Here is a 25,622-nt window from a genome sequence, read left to right on the forward strand (position 1 = left end):
AGCAGAGCGTAGCAGCGGAGGGAGAGCCTGACTCGCCTTCTTCTCGGCGGAAGCCTTGGTGGAGGCGCGTCGCATTCGTCCGCATGCTCTGGACTAAACAGCGGGACTTTACCGATGAATTGACGAGCACAAATGTAGACCCGAGGCGCAGCTCGGCCAGCGGAACAACAGTCCTCCGGAGGTATTTTGTCATTTATTTCATTTTCCCGCCGCTCGTTTAACTAACTGCATGGTTTAAAAAAAAAACAAAAAACAAAACAAACAAGAAAACGAGTGGAAGGTATCAGCATCTGCGAGAACTCTTCTTTGAACTCTGAAAGTCGTAAAGTCATCGCGCCGCGAAGCGTGTTGCATCTCCTTCCGAATGTGTGCAGCTGTAGAGAAACTTGCTAATGGCGTTTTGTCCCGAATTGTTATTTTCTTTATAAATAAAGAGGGAAGTGTTGCGGAAGGTCGGCGCTGCTCCTTCGGGGTCGCTTCCATCGTCAGGGCACGTAGCACAAACGAGGGAAGAAGCTCTCTCCCGGGAGGGAAACTTAAGCCGGGGCGGCTCGGGGAAAGTGTTACGGCGTTAGTTTCTCGGCCCACCAGAACCACCGAACCTCTTCCTTCTCGACCCTCCCGCCCCCACCAGCCGACTGTTCTCCGGCAGTGCCCTTGGAAAAGCACGCAGCCCGCAGAGGGGTTGAAGGCAGGTGAGGTTTGACTGTGGGAATGCGAGGAATGCGTGGTCGCCGAGGGGCGGAGAGCCCACAAGATAAGCTTACCTTTACCCTCACGTTTGCTCGCCACAATCCAGCCCCTACGCCATATTTAATTGCCCCCACCCCCTTTTCCCCCTCCCACATCTACATGTCAAGCAGGGGTGTTCCTCTAACCAGGTTTTTTTTTTGTTGTTTTTTTCATCCGCACGCCGAATTAATGGCCCACCTTTCAGGACAATTTTCAGGTCACCTTTAGTCACCCTGCAAGCACCTCCATCGCACGGTTCCTTTTAGCCTGCTTAATGAGCTACTGCGGTTGTGTCAAATCCCATGCCACTCACGCAGGGTTAAAGCCTTCCACCTGGTACCTGTCCATTACCTTGTCCCAGTTTGGCTGACAAACTAGGTCTGGTTTAAAATACATTGTGTAATGTGCACAGTCCAAACCCCCTCTGTCGAGCCTTGCAGTTCCGTATACAGTGCAGTGTAACATTGTGCGTGGAATTTGAAAAACATCCATTGCAGAGGGAGGGAATACGTTTTTTTTTTTTTTTTATGTTTAAGTTGAGTTGATTTTGGCCCACACTGCCGAGGAGGATCACCTGCTTTCATTCCCGGCTGGCCCTCCCCAACTGTAGCAGGCATGCGCACGGAAACCAAATGCTCGTAAACTCTGCACAAATCTGCAGGTTTTTCAGCCCTCGTGATTCACATTACTATACAAGACGCACACTGTTACACAGCTGACAAGCATTAATGTGAGCAGGGGGATGTTTTGATTCCAGCAGCACCTCTGTTTGGGAGCTTTAGCCGTGTTTTCTTGTACTTCATAGTAGTGAGATGCTCAAAGTCAGTCGGTTTTCAGCTCGACTTGGGCTCAACTTTATTTTCGTCTCACTTTTATGATACACATATGTCAAACTTTACGAGTCGATACCGTGTTGTACAGCCCTGTGGCTGTGTCGACACAAACACAAGCATGCTTGGCAAAAGACCTTTGGTGTGCTTAAGTGACTGTTTGACCCAGTCTTCGCGGTGGATTGTTTTTAATGGGAACTGACAACAGTTGAATAGTCTAGCACCCTTCGGTGGGCCCCTCCTCCTTGTATTTTTTTTTTTTTTTTACCTCAACTCCTGGCCCAGCATCAAGGCTCTCACTCTTGTGAGATGCCAGGTTTTTTCTTTTCTTTTTCTCTACTACGATCAAAAAGCGTTCTGTTTCTCTTTAAGGGAGAGAAAAGTAATTCCAGTCTTTGCAGGATGGAAAATAATGGTTATTTTCCTTGAGTCTTTGCATGCATGTGTGCAAAAAAAGAGCTGAAGTATCAACTTCTTCCCTCACCCAGACAAGAGGTCATTCCTTGTGCACAAGTGACTTAGTCGAGCACTCTTCTAAGCCACATTTTCCTGAGTGGCATTCTGATGATTGTTGAATTTACTCTGTTTTCAACCTCTGATTGTATCTCTCACTTGATATGACCATCTTCAAAACAAAAATTAATCATTTTTGACAGATGAATAATTACTTTTACAAATGGTGGCGGTGACCGAGTTTGACTCAATCTGTTTGAAATTCAATAGGAAGATAATTACTCTCAAATTAAAGCCCGTGTTTCATTTTGAGCCGCTGCAACCAATTAGGGAGACCCAGTTTTTAAGCAAATGCATCTATACTTTTAAGCGTTAGTTGGCAGTCGAGCCCTAAGCTGTATTAGAGTTGGGCTCCTATTGTATGTGGGGAGAGAAAATAAATTGCTTAATAATACTAACTGAGGAGCATGGCAGCATTGTATAGCGTGCGTCTCTTGCGCTGCCTCCCAATAGATAAGCCTTGGCATGTGCAGCTGGAAATGTAGATGGATTCCTGAAAGAGCCCCAGATTTCATGCTTTGCTCTCATGTGCGGCGGCTAAAGATAATACAGGACACAAAGCATGTCAGCGCTTTTAGAGATTAAGCGGACAATAGATTTTTGTCCAGTAAAATAACCCTCCATGGGCCCGACGTGCTGAGTCTGAAAGACGCCCCCCACCCTCGCCAGTCTCTACTGTGTGGACACGGCGGTGAAGGGCCGGGGTCGGGTCCCCTCTGTGGCTCTCTCTCGGCATGCAGCCTCACTTACCAGGGTCCCCCCTACATGCTCGTCGCTCAAACAATCCTATCTAAGCCTATCTGGCATGCAGAATTTTCTCAACAGGGCACATAAAACCTTGTTGAATATTTAAAGTGCTGCTCACATTATCACCTCCGGCAAAAGAGCTGTCTTTTCTGATGGTAAGAAGGGAGGTGGAGGGGGGTGTGTGTGTGTTGGGGGCGGGGGGTATAAAAAATACAGCCCCCCCTGGAGGACGCTACAGTTCTCTCTGTGGTAATTAAAACAGCCCTTGACCTATAAGACCTTCACTCACGTGTACTCTCTGGGCTGATAAGCGGAGGAGCTCCAGATACGTCTAGATCAGGTGCGCCTGGCCTCGTGCAGACTTCACAGGGAGCCAGTCGGGAGGCTGCGGTCTCAACGTATTTATTTACTGTAATTGATAGAGTGCACCCGTAGATTAAGAGGACGACGCCGACGTTACTGGTGGATGCTTCCAGATGGCGCCGATGGCCTCAGCGAAGCGTTGTGTCTCCACTCCGGTAGGCGAGAAGGCTCCTAACGCTGTCCCCTGTTGTGACTTGCATGCGTGAGAGGGCAGCCGCCAACGGCGCGGTGGCTGATTTCTTCTTCTTCTTCCAGATGCCACGAGTGAAAAAAAAGCTTTGCCGCCATAAGGCGAAATACCAGCCCGTCGTTCCACAGGTGACATGTTGATCTCGAGTGTCAAGCCAAGAAATAACTCAACCAGTTTGTACTCAGACATCTTCCTATAAGGCCTAATGCCTAAATTCAGTTCAATTTTCAACTGAATTTACTTTCTTTTCTTTTTTTTTCCTTTCAGCTTGTGCCCACACAAATAACCGCGTGCTTGTTAGTTTTAACACAAATAGCTTGTTTGTGGCGTCAGGTGTCACCGGTGGAATGCGAGTGCACTCGGTGGCTGGATTTAGTCTGAAGGTAAAGGCATCTCTATCTCCCCACTGTCGAGTGACAGCGAGCAACTGTTGCCAAACGACAACTGAAAAGTGAAACAATTCGCTTGATTCCTGCTGCTCCAATTTTTTTCCCCCCAATAAATTAAACTCCACTAAAAAGCAGCAGAAGATTCACTAAATGTCAGTGTACTTAAGAGATTGCAACGGAGGAAAATTCCGTATGAAAAGGGAGTTGTCGACATGGGAAAGGAACAAATGCGGTTGAAGCAGAATGACATTTAAAATGCCTTTTCCTCGACCTCCAGCTTTGCATTTGGCTGCGGACTCGGGTGGCAGGTGTGGGTTGTGTAATATCGACGTTTAAAATGATTTCTGGTCTTCTTTTCAAATAACTTGGTATATTAATACACTGGGACTGAAAAAATGACCATGGGATAAAAGGCAGCCCTCCTTGAATTCTCCCTTTTTTTCTCTTGCAAACACTTTCCAGATGTATCCCTCAGAGCTTGGACTTTTTATTATATTACATGTGCCCTTTTTATTTAGTGTTTTCTTGGGTATTTTTTACTAATGAAACTAGACTTTCATAATACTATCTCGCGAACCCATCCAACCTTTTAATTGGCTTCTCCTGAAAGGCTTGTCTGCTGGCATTCAGGATGCACTTCCCCCTTAACCCCCCTGCATGCGCCACTGACCCCGAATGAAGCCAAAGCCTCTTGTTTTTGGATGGACGTCATGCTTCCCATGTGCGCGCACACGATGGGTGCAGAAGCAGAGACAAGCCCAGGAAAAGGAAGGTTGAAAGGCACACTTGTTTTTAGCTACAAAATACATTTTGTCCAGATTGCATGAGTGAGAGGAGAACAGGTTTGTATCTCTTCTTCTTCTTCTTCTTCTTCTTCTTCTTCTTCTTCTTCTTCTTCTTCAACAGTGCCTGAAGCAAAACTCTATTTTCTCTTGCACGGCAGCAAAGTCATGCAAGGCATATATAAGTCATTGTGGAGTTCAAGTGAGCTGAGGCCATCTGTTGTACTAACCTTTGTGGTTTGTATTTTCAGTCAGACTCTTGTTGGTTAATAAGGTTCCTTCACGCACAAATCCCATGTTGCCTTCTGTGCACATTGCAGTAGGTACTTGGGTAAAGGAGACCTTATACTTGTGGAACTTCTATGACTTCCTGTGTCTGCTTGTGTGCCATGTCATCCCTTCAGTGCAACCACTGGTTGTTTGCAAAATAATTTGTGCACGGAGTAAAAAATATATATATATATATGCACGTGTCTGATCAAAATTCTCTACACTTTCAGAGTGACCTTGCTTTAGGTATAATTAACACATTAAACATTCAGTTCTGAATAAGACACTATGAAATGAGGCGATGCCTGGCAGACAAAACTCCCAGATGAACCCACTGCCACTCACACAGTGAGGAAAGAAAATCTGTTCTTTGGCATTCTGAAGCCGTCCTGGGACTTGACAGCGTCACAAAAGGCCTTGACACCGTGCATATAATGCATTAACTTTATTGATGATGTGGCACATTGAATCCAGGAGGAAGATCCTTCACCGTCATCGCAATGTGTCTCTGTTTAAAAGTTTGACGGTGTCTGAATGGATGGTGGCGCCGCGCTGTTTTCCGTGACCCCGGCCTCTCCGCTCTTGGAGCACGCAGTATTGAGTAGGCAGCATCAGTGCAAATCAGACTTGAGAAAGCACATGGACAGGCCCCTGCTTATCTAACCCACTCCCTTCGTCATGGTTTCACAATACTCAGCCGGAGTTGTTTTGCTCTCCACAGATCTGACCAGTGTCCAAGACCCGGACAGCGAGGCTACAACTGCACAACACAAACCCACCCTGTTAATGTTTAAATCCACAGCCGAACGCTGAACACACAGCACGACTTTAGCATTTGGCAACACCCCCAAACCTTGAGATCTACTGTGGTGCATATTGGTACAGATGCTGAGCCCGGAGGTGTTCAATTAAAACAACAGAAAAAAGATGTGGTGTGTTTATCGAAATGAAACGATTCTCCATGTAGATCCTGCGGGAGTGCGTCATAATGATTTCTTCAAACGGGGACCCAGTCGTTGTCAGAGATTCATTTTCCAGCTCATTCAGTTCCTCCTTTGAACTGAACATAATAATCCAGTGAGATAATAACTCTGAATGGGACTGTCGATATATCGCCAACGCCTTTCATATGGAGATGTTCCCGCATAAATGCGACACCTACACTGATTGCGCGTTTTGTTTATAGTGTGGGGGGCTGGGGCTTTACTTTAAATGATAATTAAGGCTCATGAGGTCGGTGTCTCAAAACAGCACGTCTTGTATGACTGTAATTTAGGGCCAGTAGTCATTTTACTGCTCGTCTTGCAATGTCAGTGATAATTTATGTGACAGTAAATGTTTTATTGTTTTATTTGGGATAAGTATGTTTACCGGTACTAGCTCCTTAGGGTTTAGTTTGTGATGGTCTGGGAAATACTTGTTACTCACCTCCCAAGTATGTTTGTCCAAGTATGTCCAAGTATGGAAAGTATTGACCGAGGTGAACCTGCAGAAGAACTTGATTAGAATAAATTGTTGTTTTTAAATGGTGCCTGCAGTGAACTCTGCCTGTGTCATCAACACAGTCCTTTTTGAGATGCAGTCAGCAAGGCAACATTTATACATTCACTGTTGATTTTTTTTCTCTTATTAGAGCAGTTCACCCCCCACTCCCCACTATTATCATTGTGATGGTTACTGTGTGAGTTTATAGCTCAGCTTGTGGTATGCCAATATTTCCAAATTGGATGATGTCAGTTTATACACCATGGAAACCTGCATGAACACGAAATTGTAATCCAGTCATTCACTAACTATTTTATGTACTCAGCAGTGGGGAAATTGGACTTGTGAATGTTGGAAGCAAGCCTACAGCTTTTAGAGGTAAATTTACATGTAAAAGTAAACACGCAAAGTGATGATCATATTACTACATTCAGCTCTTCAGGCAGTTTTTCGCAGACCCATTTTTCTCACTTTTCTCAAAGCAGAAAGGAGTCGATTGGACCTTTCCAGAGATGTGCTCGGCATTATGCGATAATTCCTTCTTAGAAGAGCTTTTCAGCTGTAGTTGTCTTGCATTGCATTTGTATGCGGCAGGGAATTAGGGTGTTAAGTGTCTTATAATGTGCGAAGGGATGTATCGAGGCTGTCAAGCAGAAATCCAGATTCTGTGCGGATTTACATACACTTGGAATCATTTCAGTCTCCTTCCATTGCAGACTAATAGCACCGGCGTCCTGTAGGAAACGGGTGAATGGTGTGGTTCATATCTATGTATGTCTGTGAGTGAAAACATTGTTGCACAGCACTGTTTTTATGACTCTTTAATGGCACAAAAATGGATCAAGTTGCTAATCAATGGTGCAATAAAAGCCTTCGGTCCATGTTTAGGTTGGATGTTGGTGGCTGCCAGATTGTATCATGATCTGAGGGTTGTCAAGGTTCCTTGGGCTTTCCGACCTAACCAGTTTCCAACAACCTTCCAGCTTCAGCAGCTCTGAAATTCGAGAGCTCTGAAATTCCATCTTCACAGGATGACGGAACTCACCGCCACCTCTCTCTATTAGCAGAGGTGCCGCTGTGAGAAAGTGGTGTCCACACTGAGCGATTGTTGTATAAAGCTGCCATGTGAAGTTGGCTCTATGTTTGTGTTGCAGTGCACTGCAAACACAGGCTTATTTGGTCTGCAGCAGTCTTCCGCATGTCCTCTTTGAGTAAACACTTGCCAAGATAAAGTCCAGCTCGCTGCTGCGTGGTATAAATCTGCTTGTGGTTCTCCTGCGTCGCCCAAATAGAGCTGGAGAGCTGGACAAAGCCCAGTCTTGGTGGCTTACAGGACCACCTTCCAAGATTCATAGCAGAGAAATTTTTTTACAAGGCCAGAAATTCCAAAGAAATAGGGCCATTGCCGTGTGACATACAAAGCTGTGACGGTAGTCCACCACATTCATCACATTGCTTTTGGCTTCGCTTTACAGTCTGTCTTCCAAATTTATAGGGTGTGAGGTTTGTATTTCCTCTGCCACCCACCGTGGTACAGTCTAGCATCACAGTATACGATGTTTATACAGTTTATTCAAGCGTATTTATTTAAATGGGGAGGATTTAAAAGGAATCCTAACATTTACCTGTACCTCTGCTTGGGTCGGGCCAGCGCAGGATGCTTTAATTGTTTGGCATAGGCAGTGGGGTGACTGTGTTTCCTGTTCTTGACAAAGACACATGCCCTACCTTGTCGGAAGCGCAATGCCAAGATAAGCCCAGCTTTATTGCGACATACACCAGCATGTGGTACAAGGTGTGAGCGAGGTGGGTAGGCATGGCTTGGACGCCTGAGTGGTTTGCATAGCAGAGCGGACGAGGGAGAAGAGAGGATATCGAACCATTGTGTCTACCCCACACAGGGCGTCTTTCCTCTGCGCCCTCTTTAATTCCACGTCTGCGCAAGGGCAGGTACGTGTCTATTTAAAGAGCGCCACACCGTTCTCTGTTGTTCATTCGGGGTAATGATTGATGCAGCGACTGTGTTTGTGTGTGTGCAGGTGGGATTGTTTCTGTTTGGGAAAGGAGACATTCCTTCACTGTTGGCCGTGTTGGTATAGGGAAACTCTAGCAGCTAAAAGCTTTTCAAAGTAAAGTGCCTTCTAATAATAGCCACTTGTTTGAATGGCTTGCCCAAAACTCAAAAGAATGTCCTATGCGTCAAAGTGAGAGTATGCATGTGATTAGTCCTTCCTTGTAAGTTACATCCTGGTAAGAACCTGAACTTGTGTTTCTTAAATGATCATATCAACCCAGAAGAATCACTTCAGAAGGGGGTTTTCAGAAATTGTTTCAGAATCCAGTGTCTCGCTGTCAAATTGTAACGATGCCGTTGCCAATGCCTCCTTGACGCAAAACTGATGCGCAAATTCTTCCTACCGTTGTCTTTGCCCTGGGGATCTGTTGAATATGAAATCTGTAAATTGTTCATCTCTGTGAATTTTGATGAGTGATATACTAACCGCAAATGTTGCTTTTATGCAGTGAGCACATGAGTGAGGCAATTAGCCGCGGTATGTCTTGGGTGTTTTTTTTTTTGCAGCTGCTGAGAGATTAATGCCAAGGCTTTATTCCTTTCTACTTAACACCACAAGGTCACTTTTAGATAAGTTGGAAGCCACCGGTGTGCCACAGGGGGTTTTCATTAAAAGGATACAAATGGATTCGCTGTTCAGGTCTGTCGGCCCAAAATGAAGTTAATTAGCGACGATGATGATTTGATTTGCCCTGCAGTTTGGATGAAAACCCTCATATTCAGTCCGCTCCTTGTGCTTGCCCACCTTGTCTGGGTTTAAATACCTTCGCTCCTCGCAGCGGCACTCCCAGAACGAAGCCGCTTGCAATTTAACATCATGGATTGTCTGCATTTGGCTTTGTCAATGCTGTGAAACTGAGGCTCCTTTTTGTATGGCATGAGTTCTTGGGTTTTGGCCTTGATAATGATGATATTACCTTTTCACTTGCTGAGTTAAGTGGTGCCTCAGGACACAGCGACGACATGGCCATGGTCCTCAGTCATTACGGGTGTATGAGGTCTAACAGTAGCGGATTTCTGAGCTGTGTTATGATTCTGACAGATATATCAAGACTTCTTCTTCAATTGTTGTTATTGTTGCCTCACTGCTATGATCAGCACAGACGTGTAGCAGTGCAGCCTGGTCTAATTCCTTCACCGCCATCTCGTTTGTTTGTCCTCACACCGCCGCAGTAGAAAAACCATGCTTCTGCTTTGCAGTATGTCATTGGACTGCTGACAACTGTCCCGGCATACACAGTGCATAATGTTCTTCGCCATCAGCGGATGTTTGGTGCCTGCTTATCGTAACATCGTTAACTACAGCGTGGAAATGGCTTCATCTGGTTTGCTCGTTTCCAGCTGATTCTTGCCCGCCTGGTCGCCCTTAGAGCTGCTTTCAGGACCTGAGAAGCCGATTCTACCAAAAACTGCCCTCAGTTAAAATTCAGATGATGTGTAATTATGCCTCAGCTCATCTCTAGCGGACTGAACGGCTGTGACCCGGTGCCACTCTGTCTCTCCTGAAGACAAATTTTCCTTCCCCCGTCGACGAGCAGACAATAAATCTTTTGACTCGAAGGAACACTGCTTCACTGTTGGTGTTTTGTTTCTGCTCCACCCTGATTTCCTGTAATGAGCACAGCCAGATTTCATGGCGTGCCAATGGCTTCCGAAAACATCAGGTAGATGGTCAGGCAGAATCTGAAACGAACAATCCAATACTTATTTTTGTTTTGAATGGTAAAAAAGGCTGAATATTTGTGAAATGGGTCTACTAATCAAAGCAAACATTGCATAATGTTGACTGACCGCAAAAGAAAACAACTCCTGTGGGGGGCAGAATAATGAATTATCAAAGCGTCTAAATATGCAGTCCAGGCCATATGTCCATAGACACGAGGGTCACATAGGTTTACATGTCCGTGGCTGTTCTGCTTAAACTTGGTTTCCTGTGCAGATGAAATAAGAGTCTGCGTTATGGCCAGTGTTATGTAAGTCACCACAGTGACCCCAGAGAGGAGGAAGACATAAGTACCTGAATTCATGTCTTTTAAAAACCCATGCAAAGCTTTATTATTTTGGGTCCTGTGTTCTCTATGAGCACGGCAATTACAGATGGATTCCTTGAACTGACAAATAAAATAAACGGTTGTTAAACATGAATAATCATGGAATTCTTTGGCTGGAATTCTCTTTTGGGGAGAAAAAAGGAACATTTTTCGGTCCGGGGAGAGCATTCCCCTGTGGCCGCTAATGCAAGAGACCACCTGCGTGTCACTTAACAAACTCTCCCTCCCACCAGTCCCAGAAAACAATTCAAGCATGTCAACGCGGCTGCCTGCGAGAAAAGTCAGCAAAGCAAAAGAAAACAATGAGTGTGAAAAATACAAACCTCGTAAATTACCCAAAACACAGAGCTAAGTAGAAGTAGTCTGTGCGTGCGCGCCTGTGTGTATGTGTGCGCGCGCGTGTGTGTGTGTGTGTGTCAGGTGGTGTGCTTTGATGTAAATTCTGTCTTGTCGACTGGAATCTTGTTGCAATGCTTCAGGACCACTTGCTGTCGACAGTCCATTTGAAAACCAAGGAGAAGGGACCTGAAAGCTAGAAACAAGAATAAAAAACAACAACATAACAACATCCAATACTTGAAAAAAGAATTTGGAAAAACAAAACCTCTCTTGTGAAACATTTCCTCCCCAAACTAAAGAAAAAAAACACACCCTTTTATTTTCCTTCTGTCCCTTTGCCTGAATTGAATTGAGAGCCGCAGACGGTCAGAGGGGTTGTGTAAGAGGCTCAGAGGAGTGGCCTGAGTCTGAGGTCAGTAGATCAGGGTCACATGATTGGAGGAGTCGGGGCGGGGTCAGACTAAGACTTTTCTTGGCAGGCTGCTAGACACTGAGGATTATGATACTTTAAAGGAGGGCTTTAGCTTCAACTCTAACAGGGTTGTCTAGTAAAAAACAGACACTTTGTTACGTTCGAAAAACCCTGGTTAAAAGAAAAAGTGCATGTGAATCAGACTTTTACTGTTGGCTTTGACTACCCTGCGGGAGTGTTTATTCTCTTAGTCACAGGAAATGACCGTATGGTGGTAATAATTACACACGCGTTTGCCTCCTTTGGTGAGGTCATCTTAGGCAAGTCCAGACCCTGGACTCCAGGTATCGACCTAATAACAGGCTGGAGAAGAGCACGGAGCCAAGGCAACCCCCACCCCCCACCGGTTTTCTCGCACAGTACAGAACATCCCAACCGTGCATCTCGGCCTTTCTGTTGAACCGTTCACCGTACTGCAGTTCACCCAGGTCATTCCTCCCGCGAGCGTTTGGAGGGAAAATACAAAGTGGCCGAAAATGTTGAAGAACCAGTCAGCCGTGTATCCGAAGGACTGCAGCGGCATTACCGACTTCAGTCTGAGCAGAGGGCTGCTGGGGAAGAGTGGAATCATTTCGGAGCAGATGAAATGGGAAACTACAGAGGTAGGCAGCGCAGGATATTGTAATGAAGTTGTTGTTTTTTTCACTTTACGGTAAATGCAGTCGGGTTCTCTTGCTCTCCCTTTTTCTACGTGGCCTCTGTGGTACTGTAGTTCCCTGCAGCTTGTGAACTTTGCATGTACTCGCCTTCAGACCTCCTTCAGATATTTGTTCTAACAAGTTAGTTATGCAGATCGGAAGGGGGGATTCCAGGAGCAACTTTTGGTTTTACTCTCTTGGTACGAAAAAAAATTAAATTGTGAGAATTTAAAGAGGGCCGTTTCAATGTTTATCCGTCTCGCGCCGAGTAGCTGCTCACCGCAGCCGCGCTCCTCCTTCCCGAGGCTGCACCTCCTGCGAGGGGGAACGCCGAAAGGGTAAAAAGGCAAAAAAGGAAAGGATTAAGTCCACCCCAGCTGGGCTGGAAACTTGTGTGAGGTTTTTACAAAAATCTGCAGCCAGTCAGTCAGGCTGGGCCTGCGTCGCTCTGTGTGTTCACAGGGAGGGAGGTGGGGTGTGGGGGGTTTGTGCTCTGTCGAACTTGCACAGCCTGGCCCGTTTCCTCTCGCGTCTCAGTGTTTTTCTGGAAATCAAGTGCCGTGGTGTCCTTGAGAGAGAGAGAGGCAGAGAGAGAGGCTGCAGCGGAGGTGGATGTGTGGCGCAACAATATGAATGAGCAGGAAAGGAATTTGAACCGATGGGCGGACAGGCGAAGGGGTGTGGGGGTGGGGGGGGCGCTAACGTCCCAAGCTGTAGTTCAAACCTGTATCTGTCATCCAGCATCGCGGCTAGTTTCAACTCAAACACCTCCGAAATGCGTGCACAACCTTGGTGACAGGCTCCCAGAATACCTCGGGGTCGCGTTTCAGCCAAATATCCTGCAGGAGCTCCTGTGCACCCACCACTACACCCCAAGACTTCCCCCCTTTTTTGAATGTCCTCACTGTAAACACACTAGCCGAGCTCACACAAACTGGCTGTCAGCCCTCGCTGGGTGATTCCTCACCGGTCGCCTGTGTGTGTGTGTGGGGGGGGGGGGGGGGGATTTGCGCAGATGGACTCGCGGCACGTTACAAGACTACAAATGAACCTTTAACCCTTTGAAACGACGCCTGTCCGCGCGTGATTGACTCCTTCGGCGAAGTGTGCAGAAGGTCTTCCAGTCCGCCCTCAAGCCACATTTATGGATGGCAAGTGGTATATTAGCGGCTCAAATGGAAGGAAGCGGGGAGGGAGGGCAGTGAGTTGCAAGTAGCAGGGGCGATTTTCGCAAATTAGCACATGGTTATTTCATGGTGGTTTTAGCAGCTAATGTTCCTCTGCCGGCAGGAGCTACTTCCATCCCTGACATGTATCATCATCCCCCCTGCAGTCAGACTTCCTATAGGGCCCTGTGAACCCACCTCCCCTCCCCCATTTTGATTGATTTAAGAAAAAAACAAAAACCTTTCGGTTTTTCCATGTTGTAATCACTTTTCAAATCAACTCTCTCAACACAGCAAGTGTAGCATGGCGCTAACTTCTTTGTTTAAAATGAGCCTCAGACCACAAGCGGTGTTTGTACACTTCCAGTCGACATTGTGTTGGCAACATTTGCAACACAGCGCTTCATCTGATGCATAGAAGCCATTCAGAAAGTACCAAGAAGATTTCTATTGGTGCAAGGTCAGGTTTTGCAATATTTTTTGCCAACTTTCTCTGGATTTGCGTGGTCGCCCTGCATCATCTTGAGTCGTTTGGAAGCAGATGCTTTTGTGAAGTGACACTTGTGGTTCCATGCATCCATGAAAAACATTTGTTCAAATTCATTCTTTTATTCCACATTAAACAATAGACAATCAATGTCCATTGATTAGTACTTAAAAAAAAAAATCCATAGTACGTGTGCGCAAAACTTGCATAACTTTAGAACGACTTTAGACTTCAGACTCCTAAGCAAGTTAAAGTCGCAGTGGGATCTCCGTGGGGCCCTGAAGCTACACGTCTTGTGTTATTGGACTTCTCGCTCTGGGTCTGCTGCAGCCCAGAGGGAAGCAGCCAGGCAGCCTTTAGCCGCCCCGTCTGGCTCTGCAGGCTCCTTAGTGTAAATATGGATCCACCCTTTAAGCGGCGCTCTCATGGCACCCACCGTCTCGATGTGCGTAATGAGACCATGACCGTTCGCTTTATTTTCTCATTTCAATCCTGGGCACGAGGCCAGACTGAGTAGAGGAGAGGAGGAGCGACTCGTCTCTTTATCTCCCTGCGTTTTTCTCTGTTTACTTTTTAAAGAAGTACTTCCCATCAGTTGTCTCCTTCAGTTTTGCTGCTGCACGGAATGTCCGCGCGCACACACGCGATTTCCATATGTGTGTCTTTTTCTGGTTAACTTGTTTCTATTGGCTGCATTAGATACATACATGATTATTAAATTGTGCGCTGTCTCGGGGCCATATGGCAGTGATTTGCACTGTCACACACACATTAAACATCGAGCGACTAGACTTTTTTCCTTCCTCCCTCTTCGGAACATATGGCGTGGGTGGGTGCGAGCGTTTGTGTTTCGGTATCAGCGTTGTGACCGTCGACGGTCGCTCCTCGTGGGGGGAGGAGGGCTGACTGGAAGAGCACCGTGCACGCACGTGCACACTGGAGGATGTCTGGGAAAAGTAGGGTGACTGTATTCTGATTACCGAAAACCAGGACTCTTGCAAACACGACAATAGCTGCGTTTCCATCACCCCTAGAATTGCGCAAAACCTAAATATCGCAATAAAAAAACTGGTAATGGAAACACCTAAACTCAGAAAAACCTCTCAAATATTGAAAAACTGTAATGTAAATGCAGCTAAAGAGATACTCAAATAATACTGGAACTTTACTCAAAGTATACTATAAAGTATGCCTTCTCTGTATGGATATAAAATAGTTTTTCATTCATTTTCAAGCACAGGGCGTTAAAGCCGGGCGTGTCCTGGGAGTTTAGGACGTTTGCTCACCTGAGGAAAGGATCTGCGTGGTTTGCTCGTTTTTTTTTTGTCACTTTGGAGAAAGCGCCTGTGCTGACCATGGTGCTGTGACTGTGTGCGTGCGTCCACGCAGGAGGAATGCCAGCCCCTGAGCAGAGCCCAGCCACGGAGGAGGGCCACCTGCTGACCATCCGCAACGGTTCGACCGGCCGCAGCATGGAGGCCGACAGCAACACGGCCAACAACATCCTGGCCTCCGTCAAGGAGCAGGTACGCACCTCCCTACTTCTTCCCGTTTGGACTCTCTTTTTTTTCTTTTCCTGCGAGTTTATGCTCATGTTTCCTCTCTCAAATGATGTCCTCGCCGCCGCTTTTACGAGTCCTTTCGGTCTGGCATCTAGAAGTATTTATGCACAGTGACGTTCATGCGGAAGGCTAAATTGTCGTGTGACTCATACATTCTTCACGGGGGCACACTGAGCTGTGATTTTTTTTTTCCCCTGTAAGTTTGTGTGACAAACCCTGTCGTGGTCGTCATTGTAATGGCTCACCTGTGTAAAGAAAGGAGGAGGTAGCTGCGTCCTTCTTTCTGGAATGATAACATGAACAAAGTTTGTGTATTTTTTTTTATTTTTTTTTCCCTGACGCGCGCGTCGCAGCACAACAGCGGATTTGCGGGTTCTTTCCGGTGGTGTTGCAGCGACGGTGTTTGTTGTACTAAGTGGTGAAACTAGGAAGCTTGTGAGTCTGTGGAAGGGGACATGCCCCCTGACTCACTCCGTCCATGCCTGTCTCTCTGTGATTCATCCACACTCCTTTCTGTTTGACACACTTATACACACACGCGCACACACACACGCAGCCTCTCTGGCCTTGATCCAAACATTTGCATGAGTCAAACTTGACAAAGGACTTTTTTGTTTCTCTCCTCGTTATTAATAAAATCAACTCACTTCTGTCACACATCCCGGAATCCTTGTTTCCCCTCAGGACAGCTGTTACTTGTATGGTCGTGTTTCATGATGAAATCACTTTACTCAGTATTGACCTGCAGAGGTCCCGTTTAGTCCGAGTGCCGGTAAGCACCTTCTGTTTACACGAGCTAAGAAGGAAGGAAGGAAGGAAGGAAGGAAGGGAGGAAGGGAGGAAGGAGGGAGCACCTGTCGATGTCACTTCCTCCTCTGGAGGTTTCCTCGCTGGCTCGGCTGGTTTGAGCAGATTTGCGTGCAGCCGAGCAGGAAGAGCGAGCGAGGAGTGAGCGAGCGAGCGAGCGAGGAGCGCCTGGCTTCAGAATGCAGTCTGTAAAGCGATCGGAGTGATCGTCAGTGTTTAACGGCCGACGGCGAGGAAAATGAGAGGGTGAGTGAGACTGAAAGGATGAACGTGGTCTCGTGTGTGTGTGTGTGTGTGTTGGAGAGTTTTTCTTGTTGTTTTTTTTTTTTTCACCCAACCCTTCCCCGCTTCGGCGTGCGGCTTTCCTGTCATTGTCGAGTGCGAGACCTTCGAGGGATCCTGCTCTCAGTGTAAACACGCTGGTGTGCTGTCACTGTTGCTGTGGTTAGGGCCGGGGCTCGGGACTGGGTCATAAGTGTTTGCTGCCTTGTGTGTGTGTGTGTGTGTGTGTGTGTGAGTCTTTATGTGTTCAGTTTTTTTTCTTTTTAACCTCCGTCACTCGACTCTCCTCCTTTCCACTACTCCGCTCCCGTCCCTCTCTGCGAGCTCGTCTTTCCCGGTGAAACTTTTGTTCCTGTTGGTGCTGCAGCTCCAGCTCCAGCTGCAGCGGCTCGGCTTTAATGCCCAAACAAGGACAGACTCACTCCCTCCCGTTTGTGTGTTCATTCACTTGTGCGGGTTTTTCCCCCTGTGTTATTACCTCGCTAATAATAACAAATCCCAGCCCTTTCAAATGTTATTTTCGCGATGGCTTCCGTTCCTGCTGCAGTTCCCGCTCTGTATTAAACCCCCGCCGCCCTTTGGCGGCGCCCATTCAACAGCCCGCTGTCATATTCATGATGCCTCATAATATCTCATTACAGTGCGTTTTAAAAAGGGGATGAAAAAAAAAAGAAGAAGCGAAGTTAAAAAGTCCTTAACTGCCGGAGCTCTGCGTCTTTTCAAGGTGACTTTTAATTGAAATTCTAATTGATTTAATAGAAACTGACGTGGATGTCGGATGGCGCTCGGCTGAATGTCAGATGCTGCCTCAGTGCGGCCCTCATGACGAGCGTATGTGACAGCGCAAATGTGCCAGACCGTTTTCACTTTCGCTGCTCTGGTTCATTTGGTTCTTACGCACGCGCACGTGAGCGCGCACGCACACACACACACATGCACCTCTGTTGTAGAGTTTACCCCAGGAGAACAGTAGGACGAAATGGGAGGGTGCAGCATCATTTGGTTATTCATTTGCAAATATTGGAACAAAATGAACAAATTTGATCCGCAGATTCCCCCGTCCCATCCTTTAAATAGAATAATTAGTAACCGCTGCAGTGCAGTACCAATATGCAGTTCATTAAGAAGTGATGCCGAACTGACACGGCACACAGGGAAAGAGACCACCGCGATGATAAGTGCAGTAGCATTTATTTAAAAGTGAGTTTCGCCCGTTTGATTTTAATTCAAACTACAACTCTCGCTTAATTCATAAACACAAACCCAATCAAGTGGCTTTTAACCACTTGGCCATTTGCACTTTATGGCCGTTTGCCGTATTAAACGGTCGACTGCACTTTGTCATCGCAAGCGCTCTGAGCACAGGCGTTCGTATAAAAACACGACAGTATAGAGATTGTAGCCAGAAGTTTCCATTACCCCTAGAATTGTGCAAAACCTAAATATTGCAATAAAAAAAACTCGTAATGGTGGTTTTAGAAATTTTTAGAAATATGGCTTTTATTTAGCGAAAAACTGTAATGGAAATGCAGCTAGAGAGCGAAGTTTCATGGGCAGGATCGGATGATAATATGATACCATTCACTTGTTCAAGCCTTCTCCCGGCTCATTTATTCATGCACAGCGCTCGCTAGTGCACGTTAGCTTCGACGGCCTGTCGATCGCTGAATGCACGTGGGTCTGAAGCCAAAGCACGCACGCACACACACACACACACACACACGGTACAGGGTAGCCTTTTAGGCTATCTACTGAGACAGCCTGCAGCACCCACATGGTGGGCATCAGTCAATAAGTGCAGGGTCAGGGTCTTTAAAGAGCACCTCATTGATCACTCGGCCCTCATCTCGGCTACTTGCCGCATCTCCCCGGAGAGGCATCGCTGCGGGGACGGCGGCTCTTGAGGTGCATTAGCCTCGTCCTCCTCACCGAGCGGCCCGTCACGGACACACTTCGTCTTCATTGGCTTCTCACCGCTCCTTTTTTAGATGTGTTTACGTTACTGTTGGGACCGGCGGGGAGCACACAATGCTTTAAAGACTCAAAGCAGTGTTTGAAATTGTTTTATTCTGTGGCTGGTAGAAAAGAAAATCCATTTTTGTGCGTTGTATCTCCCCCACCTTGTTTTTTTCCCCTTTTACTTTTATGAATGTATTAGTACATTTAATGTTTTAATAGGGATTCTGTTAAAGGCAAACTTCACAAGGAGCTTGCAGCAAAACTGTTTCAGAATACTGGATGTATAGCCACTTTAAACCGACTGTCTAAAGTGGCATAAATCATTTTTGGCGTTTTTTGCCATGGGGCAGTATTTGACTGACACTAGCCTGTGTAGTCGTTAGTATAGTGGAGTAAAGGCAGGGCCTGTGTGTGTGTGTGTGTGTGTGTGTGTGTGTGTGTGTGTGTGTGTGTGTGTGTGTGTGTGTGTGTGTGTGTGTGTGTGTGTGTGTGTGTGTGGAGGCTCGTGCCCACTGTGAAGATGTCAGCTGAGGGTGAGTCGGTTCGGTTTCCGTGCAGCTAAAATATATAATACGTTTTTCAAAATGGTCCTTCGGAATCTAAAGTGCAGTGCGGCTGATCACTTTGAACAGCGGACGTGTCTGGTCTTGTTTCTGAAATGGCAAAGTGTTGAAACGCTGCTGCTCTGCCTCCTCCTCCTCCACTTCCTCCTCCTTTCCCCCTCCTCCGTCAAGAGGGATCGGCCTCGTGGTTATCGGCTGGGTCTGGACAAACACACAGATACCACAGAATTTTCAAATTAGGCCTTCCTGTTGATAGGATGTTTTGACACACTTAAACGGAACCGCACTGATATCCTCCTGCCCTAATGGAGTCGATTACACAAGCATGGATATAACAAAGCAACCAAAACTCGAGACGTCCTGCTGTTTCTCCGTCGAACTGAAACGGTCTACTTGGAAGAGACGAAGCACAGACCTGCACGCAGACGCTCCCTTCAGTCTTCTTTGCAGAGTGTGAGCTGACCTTGCTACTACTTCAGCCCTCTGTTAAAGACCTGATGAGCTGGCTGAAATTTTACCCACCTGAGATACGAATGCAAACCGCTGCCGCGTGCGTCCCTCTTTGTCTGAGTGACCCAGCTTGTAGAGTCAATTTTAGTTCTAGAGGCTTTTTTCTCCCCATTTTTGCATTTTGATGCCATAATAAGGTTGAATTCTCTCTGCAGGCGTCCCATGCCCGGCCCGGCCTGCCTCCGTATGCAAAATTAGGATTCTAATTACAATCGACAAGTAATTTTTCTGAACTCCTCCTGCTCTTATCTGCTCTTTTTCTCCTCCCCACCACCCCCCCTTCCACTTTTGACACCCCGCGAGGGGAAATCTGAAGGCATAAGCATTCTGTCCTCGATTATAGTCATAAAAATGTGAGCCGGGCTCTGAGCAATTACACCGCGGGTGAGCAGAACAAGTATGACAGGGAGGGAGTAGAGAGTGAGACAGAGCGAGGGGAGGGTGAGAGGGGATCCAGGTAGAAGCAGAGCGGCTCAGACGCACGGCGGTAAGACAAAACGCTCGGAGGGAGGCAGGCGGGCAAAGTGGGGAAAGGACGGAAGGAGGCGAGAGTGTGAGTCGGAGAGGTTGTCAGCTGTGAACGGTCTCTCTAAAGAGCTGTGGCAGGAGGCTGTCGGCGTGTAGGAAAAACAGAACAGCGGGCGGAAGAAGGAGAAGAAGAAGAAAATCTATTCCTATCGTGACATGTCGGAGCAGCGTGCGTCTGCCGTTTTGAACCCAAGCCCCCCCCCCCCAGAGTTCGCAGTGCATCCAACCTGCTAATACTGATCACCATCAGCGTCGTTATGGCCGTAATCACAGTCAGTAGCTCTCAGAGGACCAGGACCAATAGGAGAGCGGGAGGGCAGAGGCTCAGTAATCACCTCTCAGTCACCCACTGGGGTGATTTTCTCAATCTGTAACATCTTTACCATCCCCCCCCCTGCAGAGTCATATATTTTTTTTCAGGTGAGATTTTCTCCTGTTTTAATTTTTTTTTCTCTCTCTGTATGACGGATTCGAAAACGGTGAACATAAGAGGCGTCACGGCCCCGTACGCCCGTCGCACACGACAGCAGCCTCCGGGTCGGCGCTATGGCGACGGCTTGTTCTCCTCGGCTCGGCCCCGGGCGGCGCTCTTTATGTCTGACACGACACTATTGATCCCTCCCAGGGGTCGTGCGCTCGCAGGCCTCAGTGAGTTGCAACGGCCGTGTGATTGCACCACTGCGTCATTTCTGGGTTTGCTCAAGAAGAGAAAAAAACAAAAAAACAGATTGGGATTGCCACGTACTGCTGCTGCTACTACTGCTCTTTTTCTCTCTTTCTCTCTCTCTCTTTTTTTTTATCACTAACTGCCCATTTAGTTGAGCTTTAACATCTGGTTCCTAGAAGGAAAAAAAAACCTGTGCAACGTGTGGTTTTGAATGCATGATTTGAACTCGCTGCAGTGTGTGAGGTTTTGTAGAAAGCGGACGGCAAACAACGTTAACGCTGGTTCTTTTTTTCTTTTTTTTCTTTGGATGCCCCACTTGATCGCACATCTTTTTTGTCTTTTTTTTTCCATTACAGGGCGAACATTGTGAAACCGCGGGCCCAATCTGGCCGTAGACACGCGGTAACGGATAATAAGAAACATAAATGCTCGTCACCGAAGCTTCTAACGAAAGCCGCAGTTGGAAGTTATTGTTGGATCTTTTCACCAGCGCTGATCGGTTCAGTCATTGTCTCTCTTCCTCGCGAGTTCACATTACGCCTCGGTTATTGACAGACTTTGTTTCGCTGTCAGCCTGGCGTTCGGCTGGGCCCAGCCTCCTTTTTCATGTCTGATACAGGGGCCTCGAGTCGGCCGCACGTTTAATCCGAAACGCTGCCGGCAAAAAAAACATTTAGTTGCAGCATTTAGACGATAAAAAATGCAAAGAAAACAAAGCTTATCCAATCTATTGAGAGTTCCTCGACTGTGCAGAAAGGTTACCAGCAGTGACATTTACGTCATCCTCCTTCCTGTCTGAGTACATCCACAAGCGCTGCCACGGCAGGAAGCTGTTCTGCATGAAAACAAAAGGTTTGGATGGAACTTGTTTGTCGTTTAAAATCTGTTTTTCTGAAGTTATCGTCCGTGGGAAAATAGTTCTCGGGTTCACGGGGGAATAGTATTTTTGCAAAATGCCATATGCGGCCACCAAAATTGGAAGCAGAGCTGGTTGGATGTGATTATATTGTGTGCTGCTGCTGCTGCTGCTGCTGCTGCTGCAGCATTGTCTGAAAGTCAGTGGCGTGTTTCAGTTAATAAGGGTGAGATTTGAAAAATCACCTGGAACTTGTGCGTGTTAAGATTTGGTTGGCGAAACGATCCGCTGCCAGTGAGCAACAGAGTCAACCCCTTAATTGCCGAAGCAGGTTTTTAGCCGTGAGTGTGCACTCTGCTCCTATTGACACTGATGTTGACCTTGGCACGCACACATTTCTAAAGTTGCACATGGATGCAGAGGAGTGGAAACCAGCAGTGAACACTGCTCAATGTATTGAAAATCCGTATTTAGTTGGAGCCCAACACACATAGCACCGTTATCTTGCGCCACCTTGAATCCAACACATGCAACACGATTTTATTTATTTTCTAATTTCCACCTCCACAGTTATGCACTACATTCTCACAATAACATATTAAATATCTCAACAGAAAGGATTCTCTGTTGTTATGTGGCCTTTCCATTATCTGCGAAGCCAACGGGTTTTTTTTTTTTTTTTTTTTTCCTCCCCCTCCTCCGTGTGTAGCCTCTTGTCACGTTATCAGCTTATACAGTAGAAAAGCCTCGCCGGCTGCAGTCGTGGCTGGCGGAGCAATTTTCTCTCTCAGATGCACCTATAGCTCTGCCTGCCTGCCTGCTTGCCTGCCTGCCGCCGCCGAACGCCCCCCAACACCCCCCTTAAATGCTTTTCTAACTTTGCCCGTTATTGTAATTCTTTCATGGTAGGATGACGCTGCAGTTTGCATCCCCGGGCCTTGGAGCTCGAACAAGGTGACTTTGCGACACTTTCTTTTTTTCTTTCCCTCTCTTTTTTCCCGGAGAAATGGCACAGCGCGGTTCCCTCCCCTCCGCTCACCCACGCAGCTCTCACAGGCCGCCGTCCTCTCCTACCTTCTACCTCAGACCGGCTTCTCTGTTGCCGCCGCCGCCGCTGCAGAAATCCTTTTAACCTCTACTGTCATTCTCCCACTGTGCACTATTGTCGGTGCAGCAGCTCTGCTGTGCTGCAGCGAGGCTGCAGAGCTGTCGAGCCTCGTCGCCGCTTTAATGAACAAACATATTTCCAGCGAATCCCCGGCTTTGGCAAAAAGGGAAAATGCCATCTGCCCTTCTTAGGCAAATCGGATCTAAACATTTGCGATGATGAACGCGCATTCCCCCCCCCCCCCCCCCCACCCCCCGCCAGATCCAAACTCAATTCACACAGGCGCACATGGGCTTATAGACTCACTAGGAAGGATACAGTCGGGGGTTGATTGACTGTGTGATTTGGACAGTGAGTGAAAAAGATTTGGCCGACGAGAGACCTGTGTTTATCGCTGTTGCTCCGTTCCATCAGGAGGTGTTTAGTCACAAGGAATATTGGAGCTCAATTTTACACACCATCAGTATTTAATTAGCTTATTGCAATCTGTCATAATGTATAAGTGGCTTGTGCGAAGCTGCCAGATTCTTCTTTTTAAAAAGGGAAATCAGGCTTCTGCACAGTGAACAGTGCAATGGTTGGTCAGCGGCGCCTCTCCCGTTAAACAAGCTGAATTTACGGTCAATTGGTTGAATCAATGATCTCTGCATATGTTTATCTAGAACTCGCAAGTACTGTATGCACAGTGCCTCAATACATTTGCCCTGTTAATCCAACTTTGGAGCCGGAGGGCAAAAATTGATTCAACCAGAAAGCCTGAGCAAACTGTGAATAACACAAAATCAATTTCATTCCTTCTGCAATTTGTGTATAAAGATATTAAGCTGCTCGAGCGTGCGGGTGAAAATGTAACTTGTGAACTTGTCTCGTTGAAAAAATATGTTTTTTTTCCCTGATCAGTTCAAACAGTTTGCAAAGAGATTTTTATGTATTAAGACAGGAAAAAGAGAAAAGTGCCATTTTTCAAACACTACAGTTGTTTCAAATGGGCAAGCTGTGCAATTTTGCCTATTTGACCATTTTTGGTTATATTGTTTTGACCCTATGATTTCACCTGTAAAGTCAGCCAGAAAACTCAAGTTAGTTATCACAGAAAAACGCAACAGCGAATGAACGGGAACTGGGAAGTTACACACTAAAACTAAAACACATCAAATATTAAATAACATGCAGCTTCATGGACATTCAAGCCTGCAACTCAGGTTCTCCAAATACAAGACAACATTCACCGAAGAAATCCCATCATGGCAACCCATACCACATCTTAGGTTTCTTTGTAATATATATTTATAACATTTTTATAGTCTTATAATATAGCAATAATTCATACTTATACTATAATATACACACTGGAGACTTTCCTATCTGCTGCGACGCCGTGGTGCTGAACCAGCAGCGAGCAGAGGCCACTGCGGGCCTCTCAGATGGGCTCCTGTGGTGTCAGCATCCATAAAGATGACGACAGAGGTCCTGAATATTGGCCGCGTGGTCCGCTGCCGTGTGTCATCTGTTTCTTTAGGGCCCGTCTGAGGACACAAGGGGGACAGGATCTGAATCAGCTCTGGAACTGCAGCCTCGACAAGCTAAGCGTAATGGCAAATAAAAACACGCAGGGGCGGCTTGTTGGTACAGGGGAAGCTGACCACCCATTGTCCTCCGGGAACCGGCAGGGACTGGGCCCGCACTCTTTAAATACGCTCAGGCCCGGAGTTAAGTCGTCAGTAGTGCTGTGCTCAGTCTTTATCTTTATGTTGAATTGCTTTGTGTCGGTGGACACGGATGGAACACGCAGCGACTTAGAGAGCCTTGTGCTCTCTCTCTCTCCCTCGCTCTCTCTCTCCCTATGGCAACCATAAGCCCTACTTACTAACGACAGACAGTCATGTCCTGGATTCAGCAGATCAGGGTCCATGCGGGGACGCAGCTCTTTGCTGTCAGGCGCGTAAAAAATTCTACCCATATTTCAATCTTCCCGCCCCTCCGTGGTCAAAACAACAGCGGAATTGAGTTGTGAATTTAAAAACAAATGATCTCCCTAAATTCTTTTGTAAAATGCAAGCATGAAGGAATCAAAGAGGCGTTAAGAACAGCTAACCAGTCTGCACAACTAATTAACCATGGTATACAACCAGTTAACCAGTAACACAACCTCGTTTGTGTTGGCATGTTTTTGACATATTTTAGTATGAACACATTTCTGCCTATATTCCAAGTAGGGCACCACCCGTTTATTCTCGCTTCAGTCAGAATAAGGTCATACATATTAGGAGTAAGCAAAAACTGCAGGGAGACATCTGGAGAATACTGATCTCACTAAGACAATGAGTCAGATAAATCCTTAATTGCCAGAAATATACCTGCTCTTTGCGGCCGTGTGTCTTTGTCTGCACGTTCTCCCTGAGCAAAACCTTGCACAGATTCTAAAACTGTCGGTGAGACTGCGGACTGAAGAGCCTCAGGGCGAAGCATCTCCGTCCTGGAAAGGTGACGGTGCGCTGCATCTACTCATCCACAACGTTGGCCAGACTAAATGCCTGCCTGCTCCCACCTCCCACCTCCCGGCGCATGTCTTCCCATCAGGGCTGACAAACAAACACTCGGCGTCGCAGATGTTTGATCGCGCTCGATCACAGTCAAACAGCGTCTCATCAGCGGGACAGAAGGCGGCGGCGCCGACTTTGTGAGCGGCGTTAAAGTCGCGGCATTTCGCGTTTGTTGCCTGCAGCCGCCGAGGAGTAATGAGGCTGGGTTTTTTTCCTGAGACAAACTCGCAGGACTTGAGTTAGGTGACACTCTGCCAAATAAAACAGTTGGATAATGAGCTTAGAAGAAAGGAGCAGCGGAGACGGCGGGCCGAGAATAGCGGCGTAGGAGATGGGAGATCTGCGTCTTTGCTTGGATGCAAATAAAACGGTTTTGGTCCATCTTGTATTGTCGCCAGTCAACATGTTCCGGGAGATTAAAACAATAGCGAAGATAAAACCCTCTTTTTAATCTCAAAGTTGCTGTGCGAGATTTTACATTGGAGCTCAACCAGCAGCACTGAATCTGACTTGGTTCCTCTCAAGTCCGATGACGAAGAGGTTTCGCCCAATCAGCTTCCGTGAACCCTCTCCACCAGGTGGACCTATGAGATAAGATTTAGGAATCTTTCCATTTTGCAAGGTCAGAAGAAAAAAGAAACGCTGCAGGTGTTTATTTCTCCAGGGGCCACAGGTTTTCTTTGGAACGCTTCCCCCTAAAAAGTGCCGC

At 46.9% G+C, this 25,622-nt stretch overlaps 1 protein-coding gene across 9 annotated transcripts in view; it reads left to right on the forward strand.

Moving 5' to 3' along the window:
- The first annotated feature begins 20 nt into the window (after window positions 1–20).
- Window positions 21–25,622, forward strand: part of LOC142897778 (plakophilin-4-like) — a 65,763-nt gene continuing 40,161 nt past the window's right edge. For 3 of the 9 annotated variants that reach the window (XM_076040339.1, XM_076040337.1, XM_076040338.1), the window contains exons 1-2: window positions 11,657–11,839; window positions 14,918–15,054. In XM_076040339.1, the coding sequence (XP_075896454.1) occupies window positions 11,824–11,839; window positions 14,918–15,054 (153 nt within the window). In that variant the 5' untranslated portion in view covers window positions 11,657–11,823. Of the gene's footprint in view, window positions 182–11,654; window positions 11,840–14,917; window positions 15,055–16,006; window positions 16,144–25,622 lie in introns of those variants that run through there. The other 6 variants (XM_076040336.1, XM_076040335.1, XM_076040340.1 and 3 more) reach the window with 6 other exon arrangements.

Source organism: Nelusetta ayraudi, unplaced genomic scaffold, assembly GCF_046127955.1.
Source record: "Nelusetta ayraudi isolate G7.1 ecotype Tasmania unplaced genomic scaffold, CSIRO-AGI_Nayr_v1 ptg000060l, whole genome shotgun sequence".
Lineage (NCBI taxonomy): Eukaryota > Metazoa > Chordata > Actinopteri > Tetraodontiformes > Monacanthidae > Nelusetta > Nelusetta ayraudi.